The sequence below is a fragment of the Emys orbicularis genome, chromosome 12, assembly GCF_028017835.1.
Source record: "Emys orbicularis isolate rEmyOrb1 chromosome 12, rEmyOrb1.hap1, whole genome shotgun sequence".
In the NCBI taxonomy this organism is placed as follows: Eukaryota; Metazoa; Chordata; order Testudines; family Emydidae; genus Emys; species Emys orbicularis.
Genome location: NC_088694.1, coordinates 601,812 through 627,545, shown reverse-complemented (window position 1 = coordinate 627,545; position 25,734 = coordinate 601,812). Strand labels below are relative to the sequence as shown.

Here is a 25,734-nt window from a genome sequence, read left to right as displayed (position 1 = left end):
CTGAGCTCACCCGTGGGCATGTCACACCCTGCCCCCATCCCTGCATTGCCTTGTGGCATTGGAAACCCTAGTGCAGACAGGCTGCCGGCACCCTTTTAAGCAAAGCATCCATTAGACCCACTCAGAGCAGGGCTACATCCACTGCTCATAACAGCAATGGCAGCCAGGGCCCTCTCCCTCCCTCACCCTGGAAAGCCGTCACCCCACCAGTGCTGGGGGGTAGCACACAGTCCCCTTGGCAAGTGACCCCCTTGAGACAGTGAACGGCGAAGGAGCCCCCATCCCCGGCCCTGGCGCAGCAAGACCAGTGCTACAGCTCTGAACACACATGTGCATTGTTGCCTCTCAAAAGCACTGCCTGGCCAAACTCCTCGGGGGCAAGCAGAGGGTGCTGGTTTCCTCAGCACGTCCCCCATGCCCGGGGCTGGAGAGAGCACTGCATGTTAGTTTACAAACCCAGCTCTGCCCCTGCACGTTTGGCCTCTGTGAGTGTGCAGCTCCCTCTGGAGCACCCTTCCACTGTTCTGTCTTGGTAAAGATACAGTGTCCTGTGGTAGAAACCTGAGTCTCTTTCTGGCACATGTGGAGACAGTTCAGGGTTTTCAGAGCGGGCAGGAAGGTCTTGACCCATGAGGCTTGTTTTACAGAGAGCCCTTGTATGCAGCTGCAAGGATGAGTACAGCCCCTCCCCCTCCAGCAGAGCAGGCACTCTGGGTGCAAGGCTCGGCCCCCTGCTCAGGGAACCACTCTAATTACTCTAGCCAGAGCAGAGGAAAGCTCTTTAGTTCCTCACAAGTTAAAACGGGGGCAACCTCCACTCCCCAGCCCGCTACCTGGCCTCCCAGTGCAAGCCGGTGGGTGAGGCCCAGTCCAAGCATTCCCTGGTCCAGGTTACAAACCCTTTGAGAGCATGTTTACAGATGTAGGCAGAGGCTGCACTGGGCAATGGTGTTCATCCTTCCTGCGGTTCAGGTGACTATGGATACTGCTTAGGGTACAATAGTTGCACTATAAGAGTCAAGGCTCTCCACTGCATAGCAGGATTGACACGTGGAAGGATCCAGAGGTTTGAGGTTTTGTTGGTTGCAAAACACTTTTCTGTGCTACATGTGCAATATATTTGTTATGAATGTTACCACAACAAAGTCAATTCATTAAATAAACTTTATAGTCACTGTACCTAGATGTTTTACATCCATTCCAATGACTTTTATTCCAAGTGCAATATTTCAATAGACATGTAGTGACCTAGTATGCTTTGTGTTTTAAAGAATCTGTGTGCAGAGCAATGCAAAGAAGTTTAAACTCTGTAAATAAAATAGGTTGCAAACCAAAAGAAAAGAGTAATAGGCTTGCATTTAATTTCTGTGCCAGTGTTTCAGTATTCTGTATTGGGCCGCCTCAATATCGCCCCCCTGTGTTCTCTGTGGATATTAACAGAGGAGTGGCTCCTCACTTGTTGAATGCTCCCATTAATGCTTTACAGCTTTTATTGTATTAATTTTTTAGACTCCTGTCTGCACAAAATGCAATAAAATGATTTTATTACACCCTTCACCACTTGTAGTGGGGAATTTCCACTTGTTTGTGGGTGCTGCAGCACATGACCAACACTTCACTAGCTTTCCATTTGGCAGCTGCATGCCTGGTAGCAGGAACCAGAGGGGCTCGCAGGAACAGCAGCCTGGAGAGAGAACTTTTGGACATTTGAAATGAGACTCACTGGTATCACTAGCCTCCCATCTTCCAATGCCCTCTGTTCAGGTCCCAAGCAGTGCACTGGGGGCCTCCAGACTGCTGACACACCCATTCATACTCTGCTGAGAAGTGGGCACAGACCAATGGTTTCTACAGATTGGCAATGTGAATTCAGGAGTTCACAAGGATGGTGTGAGGATAAATGCTTGAAAAGCACTTTGAAGTCCTAAGTAGGAGAATTGAGACAAGCCCATAACCTCCCATGCCCCATGCAATAGGATTACAGAGTCAGGTGCAAGAAAGGGCTTTCACACTTTCTCACTGGCATCTGGCACTGGCCAGTGTCTGCAGGCTTGTCGATGCAGAGGAAAAAGCCCAGAAAGCTCCCTGTGTGGATATTGTTATTCCATGCTAATAGTGCATCAAGCTACATTACAGAAAGGCACTCAGTGCAGAATAAGATCATCCACCTGAGAACAAGTGAGGAATAGCTATTGGTTTTCAGTCTACACCCTCACTAGCTTCCCTGTGAATTCCCCATGTAGACAAGCCATAAAGCAGGTTAACTGAGGAAACAGACCACTGGCAACTCCTAGGGAAGATCTATTTCAATTTAATGCTCAAGCTGGTTAGTGTCAAACACGCAACATCATATTTTTTCCTGCCAATTTTATTAAAAAGTAATGTCCTCTTGTTAACAGCACAGAAAGAAAAACGCTCCAGAACACAAACCATTCAGGACAGAGAGAGTTGCTGCTCCAGGAACTTTGTTTTCTAAACAGTTTCTTCCTGCCCTCCCCCAGGAAGCCCCAGAGGCTTTAAAGAGGCTATGCATTCCCTTTTGCACTAGATATGATCTAGCCAGAGAAGCCACATGCCCTAACAACACGCATCACTGGTTAAAAACTGGATCAGGAATCTCCGCCTGATTTTCCACAAAAGCATCCAGTGCTGCTACTAAAATGTTTGGAAACTTATAAAAAACATAGGAGCCCTCTCAGCACTGCCTCCCCGACCTGCGACAGAACCCAACCTAACCAGCAATAAAATGGAGTCTGCAAAGCTCCAGCAGGGCGTAGAGACCCCACCCCCCACCAGGGAGTCTGCTGTACCCAATTCTGGGAGGGGGAGCTGCACACAGACTAGGGCTTCTGTGGTTGGGCTGTTGATAAAGTTACAGTAGTCAACTGCCCCACACCAAACAAAAACTTGTGTCACATGTAATAAACTGCTTGTAAACTTGGCTGCTGAGTCCAGGAGAATTGACAGAGTCTTTTAGTTCCCTATCCTGGCCTGAGTAGGAAGTTTTGGTGTTTGGATTTGCCACTGTACCCAGAACAAAAGCTGGAAAGCTCCTCACTCCTGGGTATGGCAAGCAGATCCTTGCTGGCCTCACTAAGCCAGGAAGCCTTAGTCCCTGCTGTGGGAGTTCCACACTGCACTCACTGCCCAGCTTTACCTGGGGGATCAAGTCTTGCTCATGCTCCCTGAGTTTAGCTGCTGCAGCACCACCAGGGAGCTCTCCCCATATCTGGCTCATATGGTTTGTTTTTTTTAAACCACACACAAATACCGCCCACCCAAACCTCTGAGGAAGGTCTAACCACTAGCCACCCAATCCAGAACCATCCTAGAGTTCACACCCCTGCAAGAGATGCTTGTAAGGGGGAGGGGAATCAGTCTCAGACAAACCCAGTTCAAGAAGCCACTTTGTTCTGATAAGCTCCTTGTGAAATTCTCTCCAGACTTGACTACAGACTGCAGGCATGGTGTAACATGCTGTGCAAACATTACTTGTAGTGGCAACCACCAAGAGCGGGAAACGCAGGTGGGCTGGAATAGCAGCAACTTCCATCGAGGCCAAAATTCAACTACCCACAGAAGCTTCTGAACTCCTTTGTCGCTGACAGAGCAGAGCTCGTCTCCAAAGCCAGCTAACCCAAACCAAGGGGAAGAGGGGCACTAGCAACACACTCAACAGCAATCCTACTGGAGTGAGTGCTCTAGCCACTGCAGAGGCAGAAGTGGCCTAGGGACAGCAAAGGACCCAGAGAGGGAGAGGACATGCATCTTCAAGGGCATTTGCCCTGGGTCTAGGACAAAAGACTCAAAACAGCTACGAGTATGGTAATGGCGAAGGGAAGGGAAATTGGCTCTGCAGCTAGATGTTAATAGTGTCGCTGGTAGGAGCCCATGGGTTGCGGGGCTGGGGGTCCTGCTCGCCCCTGGGCCACTGTCTGGCTCACCAGATGGGAGAGCGCAGGGCCACTCTGGATTAGGGTGTCCAAGGCTTTCTGCACACTGGGGTTATCAAAGTTGATACCTGAAGAGGATACGGGCCTTTGAACAGCTATGTTGCTAGGGGTAGGCAGACGATTTTGGTGCTGACCATAATGTACCTGGGCTGGCTGAGATGCTCCAGGTCTTGGGCCGGTGTTCCTTGTGGAGCCTGGGAGGGCAGGAAGCTGTGGACCAGGGACCTGTGTTCTCTGCTGAGACTGGTTTAAGCTTGCAGCACTGAGCTGCACTGCCCGAGCTTGATTGCTGGCTACATTCGCATAGTTTTGGTTCTGAGTGCCACCTGAAGCGGCTGTGGAAGCTGCAGAGCTGCTGTTTGCTACAGCAGCTGCTGCCGCTGCAGCCGCAGCCCCACTGTTGAAGAGGCTGAGGATTTTTGCCTGCAGCTCCTGTTGGGGATTAGTGGAAGACACTGGAGCAGAGGTGGCAGAGACCAGGGGCTGAGTGCTCTGATGAGTTTGAGAGCTTGGAAGGCTGGCCTGGCTGGTCATAGACGATCCCGAAGGCGCCCCGAGAGACTGTCTTGACAATGGAGCTGGAAAGAGAAAAGAAAATGGTGAATTCTCTGCAGGCCCATCTGAACAGGCTGTGATGAAGTGGGACTGTTCTTAATGTTTCCCCTAATACTGGGTGGGTGCCTCAGTTTCCCCTATGCATTCCCCTGTGCATTTCTTAAGCCTCTAGGTGATGGGATAAAGGCCAGTGTGCATAAATCACTGACCCTCCAGTGTGCATAAATCAACGACCCTCTGTCTCAGAGGGTCGGTGATTTATGCACACTGGCCTTTATTCCACCACCTAGAGGCTTAAGAAATGCACAGGGGAATGCATAGGGGAAACCGAGGCACCCACACAGTATTAGGGGAAACATTAAGAACAGTCCCACTTCGTCACACAGGCATCCTAAAGGAGCCCCGAGGGGTATAGTTACCGAGCCACGCAAGTCAACTACTGCCCTTTCCTCTAAACGGGTGGGACTGAACTACTCTGGGTGAGTGGGATGGAAGCAGAACACAGGCCATGTCACTTACAGAACCATCTCCATTCACATGACAAGTCTATTCAGCTGGTGTATCCCTGCAATCTCACAGAGAGAATCTAACACCCCAGGGAGAGCCCTGAATGATCAGGACAGCCTCAATACTCTAAGGCAGTAGTTCCCAAACTTTAACAACCTGTGAACCCCTTTCAATAAAATGTCAAGTCTCGCGAACCCCCTCCTAAAAATGAATATTTCCAGGTATTTTCTCCTTTACCTGAGTATAAATTATAAAAGCAGTGATCTTGGAAATATAAAATTTGTTTTTATGACATGCTTATTACACACTATTATTAATTATTATTTATCATTACAGTATTTTTATTACATTATGAAAATGGCAACATTCTTCCAAGATCTCACTTTCGTAGCTTGTATCACTTTGAATAAGCCTGTTATAAAACAAGGCTCCTATGTTTCATCAAGGAGTATCAGATGTGAAACAGCATGAAGATATTTAAGAAGCCGACTCAAGGAGTTCCTCCTACACGAGCATTCGGGGCTTGAGCAGTCCAGGCAAACAACGCACATTACAACAAAGCTTAAACTTGTTCTTCATAATAATTTAAAAAACACCACTAGCTGCCTATTAAATTTTTAAAACAGCAAAAAATATCCACCTCCCTTTCCATTTCTTACAAGGAGTCTTGAAGTTTAAATCTCAGTGTAATAGATAGGCTTGCTTTGATCTGCTTAGCTCTTGGAAGTCCAGGGGCTCCGGGCTGCTGGTCCCTTGCTGCCCGGGGTTCCTAGGGACAGCTCTGTCCACCATTAGGGAATTTTTCCCTGAGAACCCCCTGTAACATTTCATGAACCCAACCCCCGTTTGGGAACCACTGCTCTAAGGCTATGTCTATGCCGAGAGCATTCTACTGCTAAGGGAGAGCTGGCATGTCATACTGGCAACGCACTCCTCATGTGGGCGCAGCTGTACCATCAAAGCTGTGCTTTCTGCCACTGTCGTAAAGCCACCTCCCACAAGCAAAACAAGTTACACAGGGAACAGCGCAGTTTTGCCAGTGTAACTGTGCCCACATTAGAGGTTTCTGCTGGCGTAGCTGTCCTTCAGAAATCACACCTTCACCCCCCGCCCAACCAACAGTTGAACCAGCAAAGTCTGGTAGCGTAGACATGGACTAACAGACATCTCTGCCTCAAAGGCCTGTTAAGGTACATAGCATTGGAGTGAACCTGACAGATAACTTACCCTGCAGAGAGTCAGTACTTCCTCTAAGTAGTCGTTCCTTCCGGTCTCTCAGGTAATTGATGATTTTATCGGTCTCTTCAGCAGTTAGATAGCGGTTGTCTGCCAGCAGGTTCAAGAGAGTCTGGATTCCTGGCGGATGGCCCCCTCTGACACCTTCCTCTATGGGTGGTGGGCGTTCGCGTTCCTGCAGAATTGCTTCATCTGCCATCTTGGCAGCCTGTCTGGCTATTTCTTCACGCTCCTTCTCTCGGGTCTCTGTCTTGTAGCGTTCATAATTCCTTGCCACAAGCACCATGGCATCAGCTTGGGGCATGTTGCGATGTTCTGCACAAAGAGAGGCTTTAACTATTTGGACCCCACTGATAGTAAGTGCAAATATTAGGTGCTCCTTCTGCTGACCTGGATCAGCAGATCAGAGTGAACAGGCAGGAGCAACTCTTAGTATCCAAGCTTGGGCTTGGAACATTTTCCAGCACCACTAACTACAGAAGTGGTTCTCAACCAGGGTAATACCTTTCATATTAGCCTGTTTAGGTGTTTGATACACAAGATGATCTTCCTCAAAACTCCCCTATTGGTAGGAAGAAAGCAGCTCTCTTTCTTACATTGCATACAAATACACCTAACCACTACCAGGGGACGGTCTCTGCTACTTCGCCCCTAGCTCGCCTGAATAGCCCCAGTACCTGCCTCTCTTCTGCTGCTGCTCAGAGCTTTCCCAAACAGCAGAATATCACTCACCTGATTCTTCTCAACTTCCTTGCTGCCACAGATTCTAATAGAAACAGTGGGAAAAGCCACACTTGTGAATTTCACTCTGCTGATTCCAGGCAAAGCTCTGATCAGCAGCAGTACTGGAGCAATAAGCAGCAAAAAAAAAAAAAAAAAAAAAAAAAAGTCTTTTGAGCCACATGATACATCATAAAACAACAGAGCACAAGCCCGACTGTTTCCTTTGGGGGCACCTTTAAGGAGGTTGTGGCCATTCATTCTGTCTCACAAGAAGAAAGGTGAATGGACCAGGGCATAGATCTAAGAATTGGCGCACACTCTGAATAATACTTGCAGAGAAGGACTTCAGCATCTAAAGAAAAGCTGCCCAGAGCTTCACACCAGAAATACTGGGATTTGCAGACAGAGCACGGAGCCATGCTGCTCTTTTCCCTCACAGTGGGAAATCTGGGTTCACTTCAACATTGTTTCATACAGGCATTCGGTCATTAATAGCTATTTATGTCACAGCAAGGAAGTGTTCTGTCTTGTGTGGTTTTCTGCTTGAGAGAAGAATCTGAGGCAGCACTGGAAGTGCTTCTAGCACTTCAGAGTGATCTGAACCAGCAGACCATTGTGGCCTCTGTACCTTGTGGTGTGCCAAACATGATGTTAACGGTGCAGGAGCGGTGAACTTGGTGCTGCTGGGTGATGACAATGGCAAAAGGAGACCCTCCTCTGCCCACGTCCTCCAGGGCCTGAGTCAGTGACATTTCTGTGTTGAGGAAGATCAGATCCACCACCATGCCCAGATCCCGCACCTTCCGCCCCACTGACTCGGCATACTCCCTACACAAAACAAAGGCAGTGCACGTTATAATATGCCAGCAATGTACAGAAACCCTCGTGTGTTCACTTCCATCACCTCCAGGCTCATTTTTTGCATCAGTTTAACTCTGTTCAAAACTGAATTTAAGTTAAACTGATGATGCAACTTCTGTATGTGCACAAGGCCTAGAGAGCAGAGGGCCCAGCAGCCTCCAGAAGAGCAGATACCGGGTCCAGATACATTCAGTGTCTTTGGACAACAGGAATTGGAAGCCTGTTGACGTCTGCATGCACCAAAAAACATATTAAGCGCAACCAAAAATAGGGAGTATGGGTCAATTACTGATCAGAGAGGAATTGGAATCTGCCTGTCTGGATTGTTCAAAAGAGGGCTGGTTTTGTAGATCTTCCCTTAGTCACTTCTTTTGAGCTAAAAGCATGACTACACAACTAATTTAGCATGAACCATTGATCAACAAGCTATAGAAAAGAACACAAATGCTTCAGAACCCAAGATTTACAATCCCGTCTCAGCCCTTCAGATTCATACATTTTAAGGCCAGGAGGGACCATTAGAACATCTTAGTCTGACATCCTGTACATCACAGGCTAGAGAATTTCACTCAGTTCCCCCTGTTCTGAGCCCAATAACTTGTATACAACTAAAGCATCTTCAAGAAAGGCATCCAGTCTTGAAAACATCAAGAGATGGAGAATCCACCATTTCCCTTGGGAGTTTGTTCCCACGGTTAATCACCCGTTAACAATTTGCGCCTTATTTCCAATTTGAATTAGTCTGGCTTCAACTTCCAGCCACTGGCTTTTGTTCTGCCCTTTAGTACTCAGTAATCAAGATACCTCTCACACTTCTTTTTGATAAGCTACACAGATCCAGCTCTTCATTGTAAGGCATTATCTCTAGCCCTCGAATCATTTCTGTCACTCTCTTCTGCTCCCTCTCTAATTTTTCAACATCTTTCTGACGATATGGACACCAGAGCTGGACGCAGTAGCCAGCATCAGTCCCCACCAATGCTGTACACAGAGGTCCCATCCCCTCCCAGTTCACTACTCCCGTTTATACAACCAAAGGTTGGCACTAGCTCTGAGACACACCGGGAGCACATGCTGGGTTGTTTGTCCATTAGCCCACCTAGAGTCGGGATGCAGTCTGTAGGTATGGCCTGTATTCTTTGTTCCTGTGTGTATGCCTCACATTTGGCTGTATTAAAACACATTTTTAAAACAAGCCCCCGGCTTACCAAGTGATGCAGTCTGCTCTGCCATCATTACTTACCATTCTGCCAATCTTTCCATAATCTGCAGAAATTTTATATTTACTTCCAGATCATTAACGAAAATGTCAGCTAGCATCAGGCCTACTACGGCTGCCTTCAGACCCCCACTAGAAACAGCCCCATTTGATTATGGTTACCCACTGACAAATACTTTTGGGGATCTGTCAGCCAGTTTTAAATCCATTTAATGTGTGCCCTTATTGCTACTGCATAGTGCTAATTTTTAATCAATAATTAATAATTCAATTAATAATGAAGAGAAGAGTAACCACAGGCCATTTCAGGTAGCCCTGTATCAATGAAGTACCAGGCTGTTACAGGAAGTGTGTGTGGGAAACCCAGAGTAATAGATTTTCAAGGCCAAAATACTTAGTTTTTCCCACCCCAACAAAAATAGAATATCTGCTGTCAAAAGAATTAAAGAAACTGATTGCAACACTCTTAAATGCTCAAAAGCTACTCTCCCGAATAGCAGCTACAATGGAAACTGCCCTGAAAATCCAGGGTAATTTTCATTCCAAAGCAAATAGCGTCCCTCTATTCAGAGGCTCACAACTGGTCATAGCAACTAGCTTCTTACTTTGTCTGCTTATTAACCACTATCACAGAACAGTCCACAGGCCTCTCTGAATCAAAGCGCCTCTTGATTTCCTCAAAGTACTGCCGGTATAGCTCCTCCCTGTGTCGCTCCTCGCGTTTCAGACGCTCTGAAAGAAAGCCAGCCATGGAAATGGAGGAAGTGAATAATGTCAATCTAGCCACTCAGAGTTAAATAAATAAATATATGGAGATATACCTATCTTATAGAACTGGAAGGGACCCTGAAAGGTCATCAAGTCCAGCCCCCTGCCTTCACTAGCAGGACCAAGTACTGATTTTGCCCAGGATCCCTAAGTGGCCCCCTGAAGGATTGAACTCACAACCCTGGGTTTAGCTGGCCAATGCTCAAACCACTGAGCTATCCCTGCCAGCCTGCCCAACCCCCACAGCAATCCACCATTTCAGAGGTAGATCTGCTGCACTACTCATTTCAGGGCTGGATGCAACCTTCCACCATCTTCAGGTGGTAGAATATGAAAACCTGCCTATAACAACACTATACTTGTTAAAAAAAATTGTATTGGAGGGGTGGGGCAGGGAGGAGACGAAAACTGACCTTCTGCACTCAAAGGGGCTCTGTCAAAGTGGTCTCTGTAACGATCATAATAAGGGTCATCCTTCCTCCGGTAATAGTCTTCCAGGCGAAGGAAACGGTCGTAAGCATCATCTCTTCTGCAAAGCAAACGATTCACAGCCTGTTGTATGTTCAGAAGTGAAAATTCCAGGCACCAACATCATCCCCTCATGCAACCCCAACTTTTCCCAACGTAATGCACGCGAACACTCTTCCAGGTTAATCATTAAAATACGTACCTGGCTATCCTCCAGATGGCCAAACTACCACAATCTGTATGAGGACCAACAGGCCCCAATTTAGTACCATCACCGCAAGAGAGGCAGCAAATCACTAGAGCTCCAATCCAGTAGTATAGATACCTGTACACAGGTTCCCGTGGCTCCCTCACATCCCGATATCGATCATACACAGGATCCCGTGGGTCACGCAGGTCTCGAATGTCCCGGGGCTCTCGCAGGTCTCTAGGATCTCTGATGTCCCGGGGCTCTCGCAGATCTCTAGGATCTCTGATGTCCCGGGGCTCTCGCAGATCTCTAGGGTCCCGGTGGTCTCTAGCATCTCTGGGATCACGTACATCTCTACCTCGAATATCTCGAGCGTCTCTGGAATCTCTGCCATTTCTACCATCCCTTGGCTCTCTTCGTGGGCTCCCCCGAATAGGGGAGCGATCACGTCTCGCATCTCGGCCATCCCCATACGCATATGGCTCTCTGAGGAAAGTACCAGGGAAATGCCATTAGACAAAAAGCACGAGCACTGTCAGCCCTAGACCTCTTACCTGGGGTGGCCACAGAAACCTTTCGCTCAGCAGCGGAATCCTCCCCTCCTATTCCCCATCAAAACAAAGGCAGCGAGACAGGTCCAAAGGGTTGTGTCAAGGCATTTTGAAAAGGTTTCTTATTCAAATGCCTTGCACAGCCCAGCAAGCTCCAGAAAACACTCTATCTGGACCACCACTAGAAGTGCAGGATGTTTGTGCAAGACAAAGGCAGGCAGCTAAGAAACCATCACTCAAAGATGTCAGGCATCACAGCCAGTGAGGAATTTTCAAGCAAAACATTTGTTTTTCAGACAACTGGTACACAGAACCCCAGGTGTCATGTCCTCCCATCCACTAGGACACTGTAGTTAAATGTCAAAGGGACCGTTTTAATTCATTGAATTGAAAAAGGAGAGCAGAATCCCTGAAACAATTACATCAATATTGTCACGTTTATGAAAATGTGTGTTGTGATCATGAAGACCATATGGCTGGATTCTGTACAGTGATGAGATGTTTCCTGAAGGAAATCAGTGTGACTGCATGATGCCCCATGTTAGGACAGTACTAACCGAGCCAGGCCTGTATCACCAGCAGGATCATGATTCCCAATGGTACCTGAATGTCTCCTCTCACTCAGGCTTTTAATTGTAGTACAGCAGCATGCCATCTTCAGTCAGAAGTACACAGAAAGAGAGGTGAAAGACTGCATGCTTCTTTTTTCCAAAATAGAATTTGTTTTCCAAATAATGCTCTGTTTTCCAGATCTAGCATAGCCTTCAATCCACTCTAAGCCATAAACATATAGTACGCCTTAGGAATGGAAGTGCTGAGCTTCAAGCAGAGCAGTATGTACTCTCACATGGCTAACATCTGCAGGACACTTACAACTGTGAGAAGAGAAACACTTGAAAGGAAGTATTTTATTGAGATTTTTAACCAACACTTCCAATTGCTAAATTCCCCTTGGCTAACTAGCCTAGCTCCTGAAGGAAGTACGGAACATGCTATTCATTACTATTGTTTCTTTCACAGCAAGACGAAGGCAAGTCCCTCCCGTAAGTTCTACATTGCTGACAATTTCATTTCGGAATCAGTTGGAGAGTGAGTATCATGATTAGCCAGCTAGAGGTTCAGGCTTCAATACCAAGTTGATAGATACCTACCAAACCCAGCTGATGATTACTTTCCTATGCCCCTCTTCTCTGAGCAGTGAGAAAGTTATGTGGATTCCATGTAATAACTTTGACCATTTGCATCCAAGGGATACACAGTATTCCCTGTGGTCTTTCTTTATAAGCCAGATACAGTGTGTATCCTGTAACATGAACTATTGTTTTACCCACAGGCAATATATACAGTGTTTTCCAGTGATCAGAATGTATCTGCACCAGGGATGCAGTCTCCCTGTGATATACGAGAAGATCCACCATATTTGAACATGATCTATAGTGTAACCATCCTCAATATCAGGGAAACAGTTTCCCCTCCTGCTTTACACTTTATACAGACAGGATATAAAGCATATCCTCACCAACAATGTGTAGTGTAATCACACACTAGATTAGGGATACACACAGTATTCCCCACTCATTCTGCAGTATAACTAGAGGAAATACATCCTGTATTCTCATCTGTAATCTGCAGTGAAACCAGAGCAGATACCACTGCATCCACCTGGAATTTACAGTACAGTCAGACACAGGGATAAAGAGTATCCCATATCCTGCTGTAAGCCATAGGGTAGAATACAATACAACAACCCAAGACTGCAATGTAATTGCATATGGTATTAATTCCCACTCTGTTTACCTAAACAGGTATACAGGCCACATCCATCCATTATCTGGAGTGAGACATCGTGAACAAGGATGCACAACAGCTGTTTGCCCTCGGTGATGCAAACACTCACACATAGCATCAGCTGCTGCTTGCTCAAACACTCCTGCTCACCTGATGCCCAAGGCATTGGCCTCTGCAAATCTGCTTGCACTCCTGTGGCATCAGCCTCCGCTCGCGCTCCTGCGGCGTTGCTTGATGCCCATAGCATCAGCCTCCGCAAATCTGCTGGCGCTACTGTGCCGTCGTCCGAACCCCAATGCCCAGCGGCATCGGCCTTGTGCTTGCACGCGCTCCTGAACCATTGCCCGAACCCCAATGCCCAGTGGCATCGGCCTTGTGCTTGCACGCGCTCCTGAACCATTGCCCGAACCCCAATGCCCAGTGGCATCGGCCTGTGTTCGTGTATGCTCCTGCGCCATCGCTTGAACCCCAATGCCCAACGGCATTGGCTTGTGCTCGCACACGCTGCTGTGGCATCACCCGTACCCTGATGCCCAGTGATTTCGGCCTCTGCTCTCACATGTTCCTGTAGCATTGCCCAATGCCCAGAGGCAGCGGCCTGCACTTGCATGCTCCTGCAATGTTGCCCGACGCCAAGTGGCAGCGGGCTCTATAAATCCACTTGTGCTCTGTAGTATAAATGCAGCAAATTTACAGTATATGTCTGCATTCTGTATCCCCAGACATTCAGGATTTACACGGGAAACCCCATACACTTCTTACTCCTTCTATGAGGTCCAGGAAGGAACGTATTCGCCCAAGATCTCTAGTGTAACTGAAGATTGTGATTGAGTGTGGTCAACACTAACAGGGACACACAGTATCTGCCGGGACACCCCTGTAACTGGACATAGCCATAAACAGTAGCCAGCTGTGGCCCACTGTATCTATGTACAGGAACATGGAATATCTACTGACACAGACACGATACAATTTGCAGTGTAGCTGTGAAACATGGATGCTTGAGACTGGTTACATGTAGTGTTCATACAGTTTCTCCCTATGTGTACACAGCTCTGTAGTATAGCCAGAGAAGAGCATACTGCGTCAGAATGTTACTGCAGTGTTCACCCACAATCCATAGTAAAACATGGATATTATTCAGGAGTCTCCTCCTGCAATGTAGTTAATTCATGTGTCTCTTCTCAATCTGCTGTGTGACTGCACAAGAAGAGTGACACACAGGGACTGTACACATTGGGCCTATTTATTGGGGGAGGGATGCGTGGGAAAAGTAGGCAGATGCCCAGTATCCCCAATGTAACTGTACAGAGAAGGATGACGGTATGATACAAGTGCACATGCAGAAAGGGAAGTTCTCTCCCTGTAGTGTGCGTTGTCTGCATAATCATTTTCCAGGCTCATGTCAGCACTGGAAGCCTTCGACATCAGAAGATGTAAAGTGCTGATATTCTCTGTCGCATAGCATGGCGAATGCTATATACCCATTGTATTCTCTATAGACGCCTTGTTTCCCTGACACTTAAGAGTCAGGAACAAACAGCAGTCGTTCCCCAACAAATTTCACACAACCTATGCTGCAAAATGCAGCATCCAGTTGTAGTCACAGCAGCAAACACAAGGTTTCCCTTGTGCCTCCTGAGCTGTTAGAACCAGCGAGGCCCTTCGCACATGGAAGGGATGGACACATTCTAACTGTTCACTTGAGTGTCTCCATTCTGTTGGGGAGGTGGTGGTGAGGGAAGAAAACTAGACATTTAGCAGAGGAAGGAGGGCTCATACCCTAAAGCCTAACCTTCCTAGTATAACTCACTGCTTCCAGGTACTTTACCTTCGTGATGGGCTGGACCTTGATGAAGCCTTATTCATATTTCTTCTTTCCGCTGCTTTATTAATATCTGAAAAGAATAATCAACCCATCTGTTCAATGCTATGGAACAAAAGAGAGATCGTCAGCACATTTTAAATTAAAGCAATAAAAGTTCAAAGACAGCCATATGGTGCAAGGAAATCCATTCAGCCAAGAGGCATTGTCACTTTAATTATTTTTATTAAAATTAAGATAGTACAATGCAACGGGTTGGTCATGGATTACTGTGATTTCCAGCTAAAAGAAGTGGACAGTTTGTATGAAATTCTATCCCTTTATCATGTTTAGACCCATGTCCAGACTCCTTGTCCCATAAGAGAACACCACCTCTTTCTCCTGTAGTCTGTGGACCAACAGCATGCAGCTCCATGGATTCCAGGAGAAAAAGTAAAGAGTCAGACAATCCTTCGTGAATGGAAAGCTGTTGGCTAGTACACTTCATCTCAAAATTCAAAGCCAGTCCTGTTCGATGGAGGATGCTGTCATCCTTCTGGAAAAGAACCCAAGGGCTCTCAAAAACAAGTTCAATTGACTTCCAAGGGACTGTTGTGACATCAAATTGCACAATCTCCACCTCTCAGGCAGAAGGATCCAAGGGACTTGAAGTAAAAACTACCCCATGAAGTGAACTTCATGCAGTCATAACACCATCAAGTCAATGTGATGCAAATAAATGCAACAGATCAGACATTTGAAAATTGTTAATGTCTGAGTAACTGCACAGAAAATGTTCCTTGAAGTGTTCAGAGTGGAACACACAAGAGAACTAGGGAGCCACAAGGCTGTAACCAATTCAAGAACACAAGTTCAGCCAAAACGGCTGATAATATTAGTCTGGAGAGAAATGATGAAAACATCCATGGTAGCAGAGAGATGATGAGGTTATTATCTGAATGTGGACAAGAACAAAACCACTCCAGAGTAATGGTTGGTTTAGGACGTTTTGTTCTCAGTCATGAGAACCTTTAAAAAAAGAAAATCACCTAAATGCTACATGTACCACTTGTTTGAGGATTTAACAGTGTAAATAACAGTAATGAGTAGGTATTTAAATAATGTATAGCTTTCAATTTTCCTGCATTTGGGAAAAAAACAAAAACAAGGCATGTAGAGTTCTGTAAGCAGAAACATGGTGGCTTTACTATCTACCTTCATTTCCCAAGCTTTTCATGCTGAATTTTAGTTAAAATTAAAACAAAGATGCTAGTTTCAATCTTCATTCTTACTCTAAACAAGAAAGGATGTGTTCTCTCTTTTGACTGTGAATGAAAAGGCAAATACCATTTGTGCATTAAGTAGTGGTAACCCAAGAAACAAGTGGCATAAAAATTCACAGGATATTATTTGAGACAGATACATTAGTTTAAGAAATGGATGGGTGTTTTGTCTATTTAACGTGGCAACTTTCTACCGTATTTACCTTTAGGTATGCTGGACATTTATTCTCTGAACAGATCTATTTATCAGGGAGACAATTAAAGGAGTTTCAGTGTATTTGTAAAAGTATTTTAGTGCAATGCAAAAATGGGGTTAAATTATTTGGTTTCTTTTAAGAGGTCCCTATGTGTTCATGACATTTGACTTTAGCACACAGAAAATGTACAACTAACGCAGTCCTGTTTTCACTGCATTTTGACTTTTCACTGCAGGATATTCTTTTACCAAATGTAACCCTTTAAGTGCAACACTATCTGCTTCCTTAGTTTAAGATTTTAGGTCTTCAAACTGGACATACATTTAAAGGATTCTTCTCTTCTGAAAAATGGACAGTTTTCAAGAAAACTTTATTTGGTGCCATCAGCATTTACAGATTAAATATTTAACATTTACAAAACACCTTTTGAAAAAAATTAAAATCTTGTGTTTTGGAAGATTTTCATAGATTTTAAGGCCAGAAGGAACCGTTGTGATCATCTAGTCTGACCTTATGCACAACACAGGCCATAGGATGTTCTTGACTTAATTTCTGCTTTCAAATACAATAGCTGTGGTTGCACTACAGCATAGCAGGTTTTTCTAAAATGTATCTTGATTTAAAAATGTACAGTGACGAAGAATCCACCACAACCTTTGGTAAGTTGTCACAATGGTTAATTACTCTCACTGTTAAAAATTTGCACCTTATTTCTAGTCTGAATTTGTCTAGTTTCATCTTCCAGCCAATGATCTTGTTATACCTTTGTCTGCCAGACTGAAGAGCCCTCTATCAAATTTCTGTTCCCCATGTGGGTGTATTTACAGAGTGCGATGATCACCCCTTGACCTTCTCTTTAAGCTAATTAGACTGAGTTCCTTGGGCCTTACCAAAAGGCATGTTTTCCAAGCCTTTCATCATTCTCCTGGCTCTTCTCTAAACCTTCTCCATCATCTGAATTGTGGACACCAGAACTGTACACAGTATTCCAGTACTGGTCACACCAGTGCTGAATATAGAGATAATATTAACTTCCTAACTCCTACACAATATTTCCCTCAACACTGCATTAGCCCTTTTAGCCACAGCATCACACTGGGAGCTCATGTTCATCTGATTATCCATTGCCCCCCCAAGTCTTTTACAGAGTCATTGCTTCCCAGGATAGAGACCCCCATCCTTGTAAGTACAGCCTTAATTTTTGTTCCTCTAAGACCTTACATTTGGCTGTATTGAAACACATTGTTTGCTTGTGCCCAGTTTACTAAGCAATCCAGATCACTCCATATCAGTGACCTATCCTCAATTATTCCACTCCCCACATTTTTGCAGATGAGACACTATCAATAATGATTTTATATTTTATTCCAGATCACTGATATAAATATTAAATAGCATAGGGCCTAGAACCTATACCTGTGGGACACCACTATAAAAACACATCCACTCAACCATCATGCCCCATTTACAATTATGTTTTGAGGCCTAACTATCGGTTACCCAGTTTTTAATTCATTTAATGTGTACCATGTTGAATTAATATTGTTCTAGTTTCTTACTAGAATTGCTGTGCGGAACCAAGTCAAACGTCTTTCAGAAGTTTATTACATAAATACTACTGCATTTATCAACCAAACTTGTAAACTAAACAAAAAATATCAAACTAGTTTGACAAGATCTATCTTCCATAAATTCATGCTGACTGGCATTAATTGGATTGCCCTCCTTTAATTTGGTATATTCAAATGTTGTATCAACTGTTCCATTATTTTGCCTGGATCAGTCTCAGCTGACAAGTTTATAATTAGTCTGGTCATCCCAATTACCCTTTTTAAATATTGGCACAGCATTATCTTTCTTCCAGTCTTCTGGAACCTCTCTAGTTTTCCAAGACATCAAAAAAAAAATAAAAAAAAAATCAACATTAATGGTCCAAAGAGCTCCTCAGCCATGCAAGTTATCCATATCCCCTGATTCAAAAGCATCTAACCTTAAGGAGGATGTTAAACAGCAGCTACTAGCTACAATGGAAAGTATTTCTTTATTACCATATGATATGATTACATCTGGCTTTTCCCCCCCAAATACAGAACAGAAATATTTATTGAACATTGAACTGTCTTTTTTGCATAACTGACAATTCTACCATTTCCATTTAGAAATGGACCAATACCACTGTCAGGGTTCCTTTCATTCCTAATATACTTCAACTCCTCCTTACTGTCCTTAACTCTGCAGGCCATAGATTTCTCCTTGTATTCTCTTGCTTCCTTCATCAATTTTAATTCACATTTTTCTGTTTAAATTCTCTCTCCAGTTGACTTGATTAAATTGTTTTCTGCTTTGTGAAACTGGTCTTTGTAAAGTACCAAAATGCTTCATATTTATATTAATTTATTCTGTTTGCACATAAATATAATCAAGTCATGATCACTTTCACCTAAGCAACCACACTAACTTTTAGTTATGTGATCAATTCCCTTTATCTATCAAGATGAGGTCTAACATACAATAACAAAGGATTTAAAAAATGAAGTTCAGTAAGGGCCGGTGAACACTCTAGATTTTTTGGTTTAGCACCAACTACTTGTTATGATGTGCTTTACATATGCTTATAGTGCTATTTAAATACTAAAATATAAAAATAAATTTGGAGAAAGATCAAAATATCAAGAGGGAGCAGAGTAATTGCTGTACACACACACAAGACTAGAACAAAACTCAAAAAATATACAGTGCCTAATACAAATTTAGATTAATATTCAAGGCAGGTTTCACACAATGGTCTTTCCATAGATCTTTAAAAGAAAAAGCCTTCTTTCTACCCAAATGCATGCTGGCATCAGTACGAGTAGCATGGAGCAGTTTTCCTTACCTAATCTATACCCTTTAAAAAGGCGACCCTTCTCACCGTCCAGAGCGGCCTGGACGTCTTCTAGACGTTCATACTGCACGAACCCATAGCCATGGAACATGCTGAGGGCTGGAAAAATTAATAGCAGGGCAAGACCAGTTACAACTAAGGGACAGTACTACCACATGCAGGCCATTATATAAACCCCACAGGGCTGAACAAGCAAAGGGACTTTACCCAAGAACATCTATCCAAGCTTAATAGGAACACTCAAATAAGTTAACCAGGACCAAAACGAAGGAGAATTTACAAAAAATGGAAAATAATGTTGCTAAGGCGATTATGAAATGCTATATAACAGCCCAACTTCTTCTGACAAGACAGTGATCAAAAGGCACTAAAGTGACCAAGATCCAATTAAGAGAATACGAGAGCCCTAGAAAGTATAGACTTGGTTTGGTATAGTCCCATACTGCAAACCCAAAAGAATAAAAGAGAAACTGCCATAGCTCTAACATGCCTTAGGCTTCAGTTGTACTAAAGGAAGTTAGTTTTCAGGGAAAATGCAGATAAAGAAATGTCACTAAAGGTCACTTTTTTCACTGTCACCCTTCTCATTATCATCAGATGTGGCATGAAAATTAAGTTTCTGACTATGATTTCCCAGCCATAACAAAATAAAATACTAACCCCTGATTTTGCCATATTTTGAAAATATCTCTTCCATTTCTTCACGGGTCATGTGGTCTGTGGGCAAATTGCCGACAAAAAGTCTTCTCTCTAAATCCTGTGGATTGGTGCTGTTAGTGAAGTCGCTCTGTTTGATGCTATTGCTCGTGCGTCCTCGAGCCATTTTGTTTTCTTTCCAAATGCAACTCTTCGCAAAAAAGAAAAATGGCCATGCATATCATTTCACATCCACGACAATTACAATTACATTGGAACAAGGTTAAAGTTAACATGTTTGCAGACTAGAGGCCAATAGGGTCTGCCTTAAGCAAGCTGCATTCAAGAGAAATCCTTACACAGACGATTTGGAAGTTTGGCAGAAAACTGTATCTTACGTCGTGTTGGGTTTGATCTTCCTGTCCTGCTAAAAGGAAATTACTGGCCTAAACTCTTAATTTTAAATCCATGATTGATCCCTCTAAGGATATTTTTTCATTAGTTCAATTCCAAACTAAGGAATATTTAAAGAAAACAGTAATTTTGTATAGGAACATCCTAATCAGTAAATCTAATTAGTGAATAACTATCTTAGGCTTCTCTACAGGGCCCACCACTGCAGCATCTAAGAATTCAGTACATTGGTAAAAAATACTAATTAAATAGACAAAACAAACAGGAAACAGACATCTTGACAGTAGCAGTGTAAAATGAGACAAATATAACAGCACTGGCATGAATGAAAGAAGATTTTCAAAAATCTACAGTGAATTAATTAAAAAAATATTTTGAATTGACAGTAATTGAATCACTTAACCAAAATACATAAAGTAGAACGATCTAATAAGTGAAAATCTGATCTCCCATTCATACCAACACTGAGGTTCATTTCCTGTGTCCCAATCTGCTTCCCCAGCAAGAAATCATCTACTACTGAAGCCGGGACTAAAAATTCCCTAGTGTACAAAGACTCCCCACTTATTCATCTCCACCAGTAATATCTACAGTAGAATTTTATAAACATTCTTTACTGTAGACAAATCTAGAGATACCAGCAACATCTCCTTGGGACTGTGATACATTGGCCTAATTTTGGTTTTGGGGTTTCGTGTGGGTCAGAGTGGATTAATTTAAATCAAGTGGAAAGCTCAATTTTAATGAACTTTTCCATTTGTACTTGAGTTATTTTCTAAAGAAAAGTGCACTTGCATTGGTTGGTATAATCATTAAAACATGTTGATTTACAACTAAAAGAACCTTTACATTAGATTCTATATACCTTCCTACTACCTAGGTGGGTATACTATATCAATAGACATTTAAGCAATTATTAAGCTTATTATTTTCTTAATCTTAATTGTACATTTTTAGTATGTTAGAAAATGGTGATATATTGTTTATTTACTAGATAATTAACTTTTTGCACATAATTTATGTCCGGGTGTATTAGAATAACTGGAATTTAATTAAACGCACAAAACAGCATATAAAATGTATGTTAGTAAACAAAACAAGCCCTTAATACAGTATAACCTATTGTGCCATATTTATATATATGGCACAAAAGTTAAGTTTTTCCCCGATTCTCTCTTTATACAAAAAAAGCAGCTTTTAACTCCAAGTTTTTGATAGCTGCTCATAGATTCCACATATTTATTTTTTATTTAAATGTTTTAAGAGAGTATAAGTAGTTTAGGCCCTAACATACTGTATTATTTCAGATTTCATTTGAAACAAGTTTATTTTTTAAAGGAAAAAATTATCAAACTTAAAAATCCAATTTAAATAAAATCAGATTTTTTTTTATTTTTAAATAAAATTGTTGAATTTTATCCAGCCTGGTGGGGGTGCTGGGTGGTGTTGGAGGCCTGTGATATACAGAAGGTCAGACTACATGATCTGGTGGTCCCTTCTGGCATTAAACTCTCACTCTAAGAGATACTGAAACAATCACAGCTAACGTATAGGCAGGGTTTAAAGCTTTAGGTTTAAAAAAAAAAAAAAAAAATCAGTAAAACCCTAACGCAAAAAATTCAGAATAGGCTTAAAGACACTAAACGTTAGTCCCTGCAAATAGGAAGTTGTTTAATAGAGGGATTTTAATCATCTCCCACACGGAGAGTTCCCCCCCCGGGAGTGAAGAGTGGGGGTTTTGCTGGGGTGGGAGTTTATTTTGGGGGTGGGAGGGGTGAAAATTAAGAAATTACTTGGGAAAGTAATTTTGAACACACCAATAAAATCCTTTTATACTTAGTTATGAGTCATAGTTTGACTAGTCCCACAACCACAAATCCTAATTATAATCAGTGTAGTTTTCTTTTAAGACTAGCCTCTGGATAAGCAAGTTAGACTCCTTAAAAGATAAAATGGGTTTGCACTGTTTTTTTTAGTGCCACATAATTGTGCCAGAAAAGAAAATGTGGCATTCTCTGTCACAGAACCACTCCAGAATTTGTAATATCAAGGGACCTTTTCTGAAGGTCATTCGCATCTGTTCATAGTAAGTTTGAAAGGCTAGTAACAATATTTGTTTCACTTACACATTTAAAAGTGAACTGCAAAGGGAAAAGATGTGCTTGTGTCAATTTTTGCTTCTTTATAATGTATAAAGAATGCCTGAAAGGCTTGTTTATTTACCTTCAATATCAGAAATACCACATCTTGTGCACCCTGTCTTTACAGGAAGACTAGCTGAGTGTTGACACTCATCAGTTGAAGAGGTAGGTGGTGTGAATATTTAATGAGTTTTTCCTGAAACTGTTTTAAGGAATTTTAAACAAACAGGTGTAAAACAAGAGTTTTAAATAGTCAAAGTAAAAATCATTTCCCCCTACTCAACTGTCCAAGTTTCAGTCTCTTGAGATGTCATAACCCTACTAATCTCCAGGTGTCCATAGTCCTACAGCAAAAGCGGGCTGGAAAAGATCTTGATTTCTAATATAAAAATCACGTAGAAAATCTTTAGGATGAAAAAGCCTGTTCTTTCAACATCATAAAGCAGCAAAAAAAGGACACACTTTTCCTTTTTCAGGTAACCTTTGAAATCTGCATGTCCCATATGTTAAACTCTACTTTAAAAAGTAGTTAGTATAGGGTTTGAATGAGAGACTATTTAGTGTTCCCAGCTGCTATCTTCTCTTCTTAGTTGAAGACATGGGTAAGGTCAGTTTCTTAATACTGAGACCATCAGAGTCATGTCCCAGCTGCAGGGATACTGCTTCAGGAAAATGAATGATTTCCCCATTCAGCTTCCTTCTAAGAATCCAACTAAGGGAGGCTAAGGAAGGAGTCCCAGTGTTGATAGGGGGCACAAGCACAGGTCACTTGAAAAGAAAGCTTAAAAAAAATAAATCTCAGAGTGGCAATGCACTGAACCCAACCCTCTGCTAGAGAGAGTGGAAACTTGTCTATGATGTACTGGCAGAAAGTAAATAGCAGGAATTTGATTCTACCCTAGGAAAAGCAGCTCTTCCTCCAGACAGGTGGCTTTGGGTCAGACAAGCCAAAGGAGAAGGAAAAGAGCGGGTGGGAAGAACGCTGAATGGGAGAATTTCACTCTCCTAGAGCACTGTACTCAGCTGTTTCTGTTCTACTGGTGGGATGAGCAAACACACCCTACCTTCCCAACTCCCCCCCCCCCTCTTTCTTTTGCCCCTGCCTTTAGACAGAAAGCAGTAAAATGTTAGAAATGGCAAATCTCTCTAATCTGTGTACAAAACTAAGGGTTTCGCATTTCACAAGCACCTTCACACTTTTTGGCCTAGTGACAGAGGAGAAAGTTGGATATGATACCATATTCTATATCACTGAAATAACATATGTAAGTTTGTAAAAGCACGGCTACAAAAAATTACTAGACACCAACTGGCTACAGGACCATAACTTTCATGGCTATCTCTAGCTAATAGTGATTGTGGCCTCAGGGCAGGCTAATGCCATGGCAAGAAGTCTAGCTCATCCTTCATCATCTTTTTAACTGTCACGAATGTGGGGAAAGAGTTCTGTATTTGCTAATGAAGTGCCACCCCCAGACCTTGCTAGGGGCTCCACGTTTTGTATGAGGCTTATGCTAGTAGGGATCTTAAATCTGAAGTTCCATCCAATTAACCATTGGGAGGGATCTCCTATCCAAAGCCTCCTGGCTGCTGCAGGGATTGGGGAGAAGGTCTACACTAGCATTTTTGTCAGTAAAACTTATGCCCCTCAGGGATGTAAAAACAACAGACCCCTGCCCAATGTAAGTTGCACCGACAGAAGTGCTGGTGTAAACAGCACTATGTTGGCGGGAGACACTCTCCCGTCCGCATAGAGAGGCTACACAGGAGCCCGTACAGCGGCGCAGCTGCAGCAATACAGTTGTGCCACTGTAAGGTCTCTAGGGTAGACACAGCCACAGTCTATCCCTTCCTACACCCTTTTTGGTGCCCTCCTCACCTGTGAATAATGCCAGTGTCTTTGGCTGTGCTCCTGCTCATGGCTTTTCCAAGCAGCACAGTGTAAGACACAAACTTGACATTTTCACTTGACATTTCAGTGAATCTGACCAAAAGTGTATTAAATTCATGCTGCTTTGCAAAGCTCTGAGAAGCAGAGGTAATGGAGCTACCTTTTGCATGCTAAGGCCACATCTTGATGGGAAAAAAGGTGTTTTTCCAATTGCGTTAAACTAACAACCCTAAGCAACTGAAAACCACACCTCCAGGAAGAATTCACGATACTAATCACATTCAGTCTGCATATGGAAGTCTTTCCCCCTCCCAAGGTAAAAGAACTAGAAACCTTTTTTAAAGTCAAAAAAAATTCCACAGCAATTAATTGGACACTTTTTATTTGTTAGAAAAAGTTTCCCTATTTGCTACTAAACCTGCCCCTGTCCACGAGGGGATTCAGGAGCAAATACATTTGATTACAAGATTCAGCATATTGATCCTGAAACATTACCCAAATGTTTAGCAAAGTTCAAAGACCATGATAAATCGGTGTGTGTAAAAAGCTTGACCACAACTGAACAGTTTTACATCAGCTGGGGGGAGGAGGGGAAATTAGCAGTGCAGGAAGTCAAGAAAAATTAACACTTTTCCCCCAAAGTTTATTTTTAAATACAGACTTTTATTCAAATATTCACACGTGCTTATAAAGAAGTCTCATTCGCTAGCATCTTCCAGGGCAGCATGCGAGAGGTGCAAGGGCTCTGCTCTCCTCTCCTCGCGAACACCAGGCCAGGACTCCTCGCCCGCGCTTCGAGCTCGCTCGCTCGCTCCCCTCGAGCGCACGAGTCTCCATTGGGCGAAGTTCGGAAACTGCTTCTCGCCGAGCTCGAGCCGCCTCCGCCCCGGCACGTGCGCCCCCGCCACGCGGCTCCCTGACCAGAGCCCGGCGCCGCGGGGATGGGCGCGGCCGGCGTTGGTTCCTTCGCGCTCACAGGCCCCGCGACGCGGCGCGGCCTTCGCGGCCCGGAGACCTCCGGCAACTCGCCGCTGGCCGCCAGGCCCAGCCCGGCTTGGGCCGCTCACGAGCGGCGGACGGACACGGCGGCAGCCTGGCGAGCCACCCCCCAGCCCGAGTGGCGCCGCCCCGGCACGCTGTGAGAGGCGGCAGCCCAAGGAGGCGGCCGGGCCTTCGCCAGGCCCGGAGGGAGCGGAGGCCCCGGGGCCGGCCCGGCCCCTCTCCCCACCCCCTGCACTTACCGCTGCTCCGGAACCCGCTCTCCGCCTCAGGCCGCCGCTCAGCTCCGCCGCGAGGACAAAGGCGCCAACCGACCCGCCCAACCGCCACTGGACCGCACGGCGAGGCGCTGCGCTGCCGTGCCGGAAGGGGGGGCGTGGCGCTGCGATAGCTCCGCGATTTACGGCAGGCCCCAGAGACAGTCACGTGCCGCTTCCGCCATGACAGCAGAGGCAACGTCGTGGGGGCAGCAATGAAATGGCAACCCGCTCAGGATCCCAGCATGCAACGCGGCAACCCCTGGCCTTCGGGCGAGCCCCGGTGCATGCTGGGGGGACTTGTAGTCACCACGATGTGCTCTCTGCTCCCAGCCCCCCCCCCCCCCAGTCTGCCCCTCCCCCACCAAGGGCCATGCCCCCAACACCCCCTTCCTTCCCCCCTGGCCCT

At 44.3% G+C, this 25,734-nt stretch overlaps 1 protein-coding gene across 3 annotated transcripts; it reads right to left on the bottom strand.

Moving 5' to 3' along the window:
* Positions 1 to 2,354: 2,354 nt before the first annotated feature.
* On the bottom strand, positions 2,355 to 25,421 carry NCOA5 (nuclear receptor coactivator 5). 3 transcript variants are annotated; one of them, XM_065414402.1, is made up of 10 exons: positions 25,311 to 25,387; positions 19,648 to 19,834; positions 18,979 to 19,086; positions 14,651 to 14,717; positions 10,616 to 10,966; positions 10,236 to 10,351; positions 9,660 to 9,786; positions 7,603 to 7,802; positions 6,243 to 6,566; positions 2,355 to 4,531 (listed from the first exon to the last, which is right to left on the bottom strand). In XM_065414402.1, the coding sequence occupies exons 2-10, from the start codon at positions 19,808 to 19,810 to the stop codon at positions 3,867 to 3,869; spliced, it is 2,121 nt and encodes a 706-aa protein (XP_065270474.1). In that variant the 5' UTR covers positions 19,811 to 19,834; positions 25,311 to 25,387; the 3' UTR covers positions 2,355 to 3,866. The 3 variants fall into 3 exon arrangements, with proteins under 3 accessions (XP_065270474.1, XP_065270475.1, XP_065270476.1); XM_065414403.1 differs by lacking the exon at positions 18,979 to 19,086; XM_065414404.1 differs by lacking the exons at positions 18,979 to 19,086; positions 19,648 to 19,834 and having other exon boundaries at positions 25,311 to 25,421.
* Between the last annotated feature and the right edge of the window lie 313 nt (positions 25,422 to 25,734).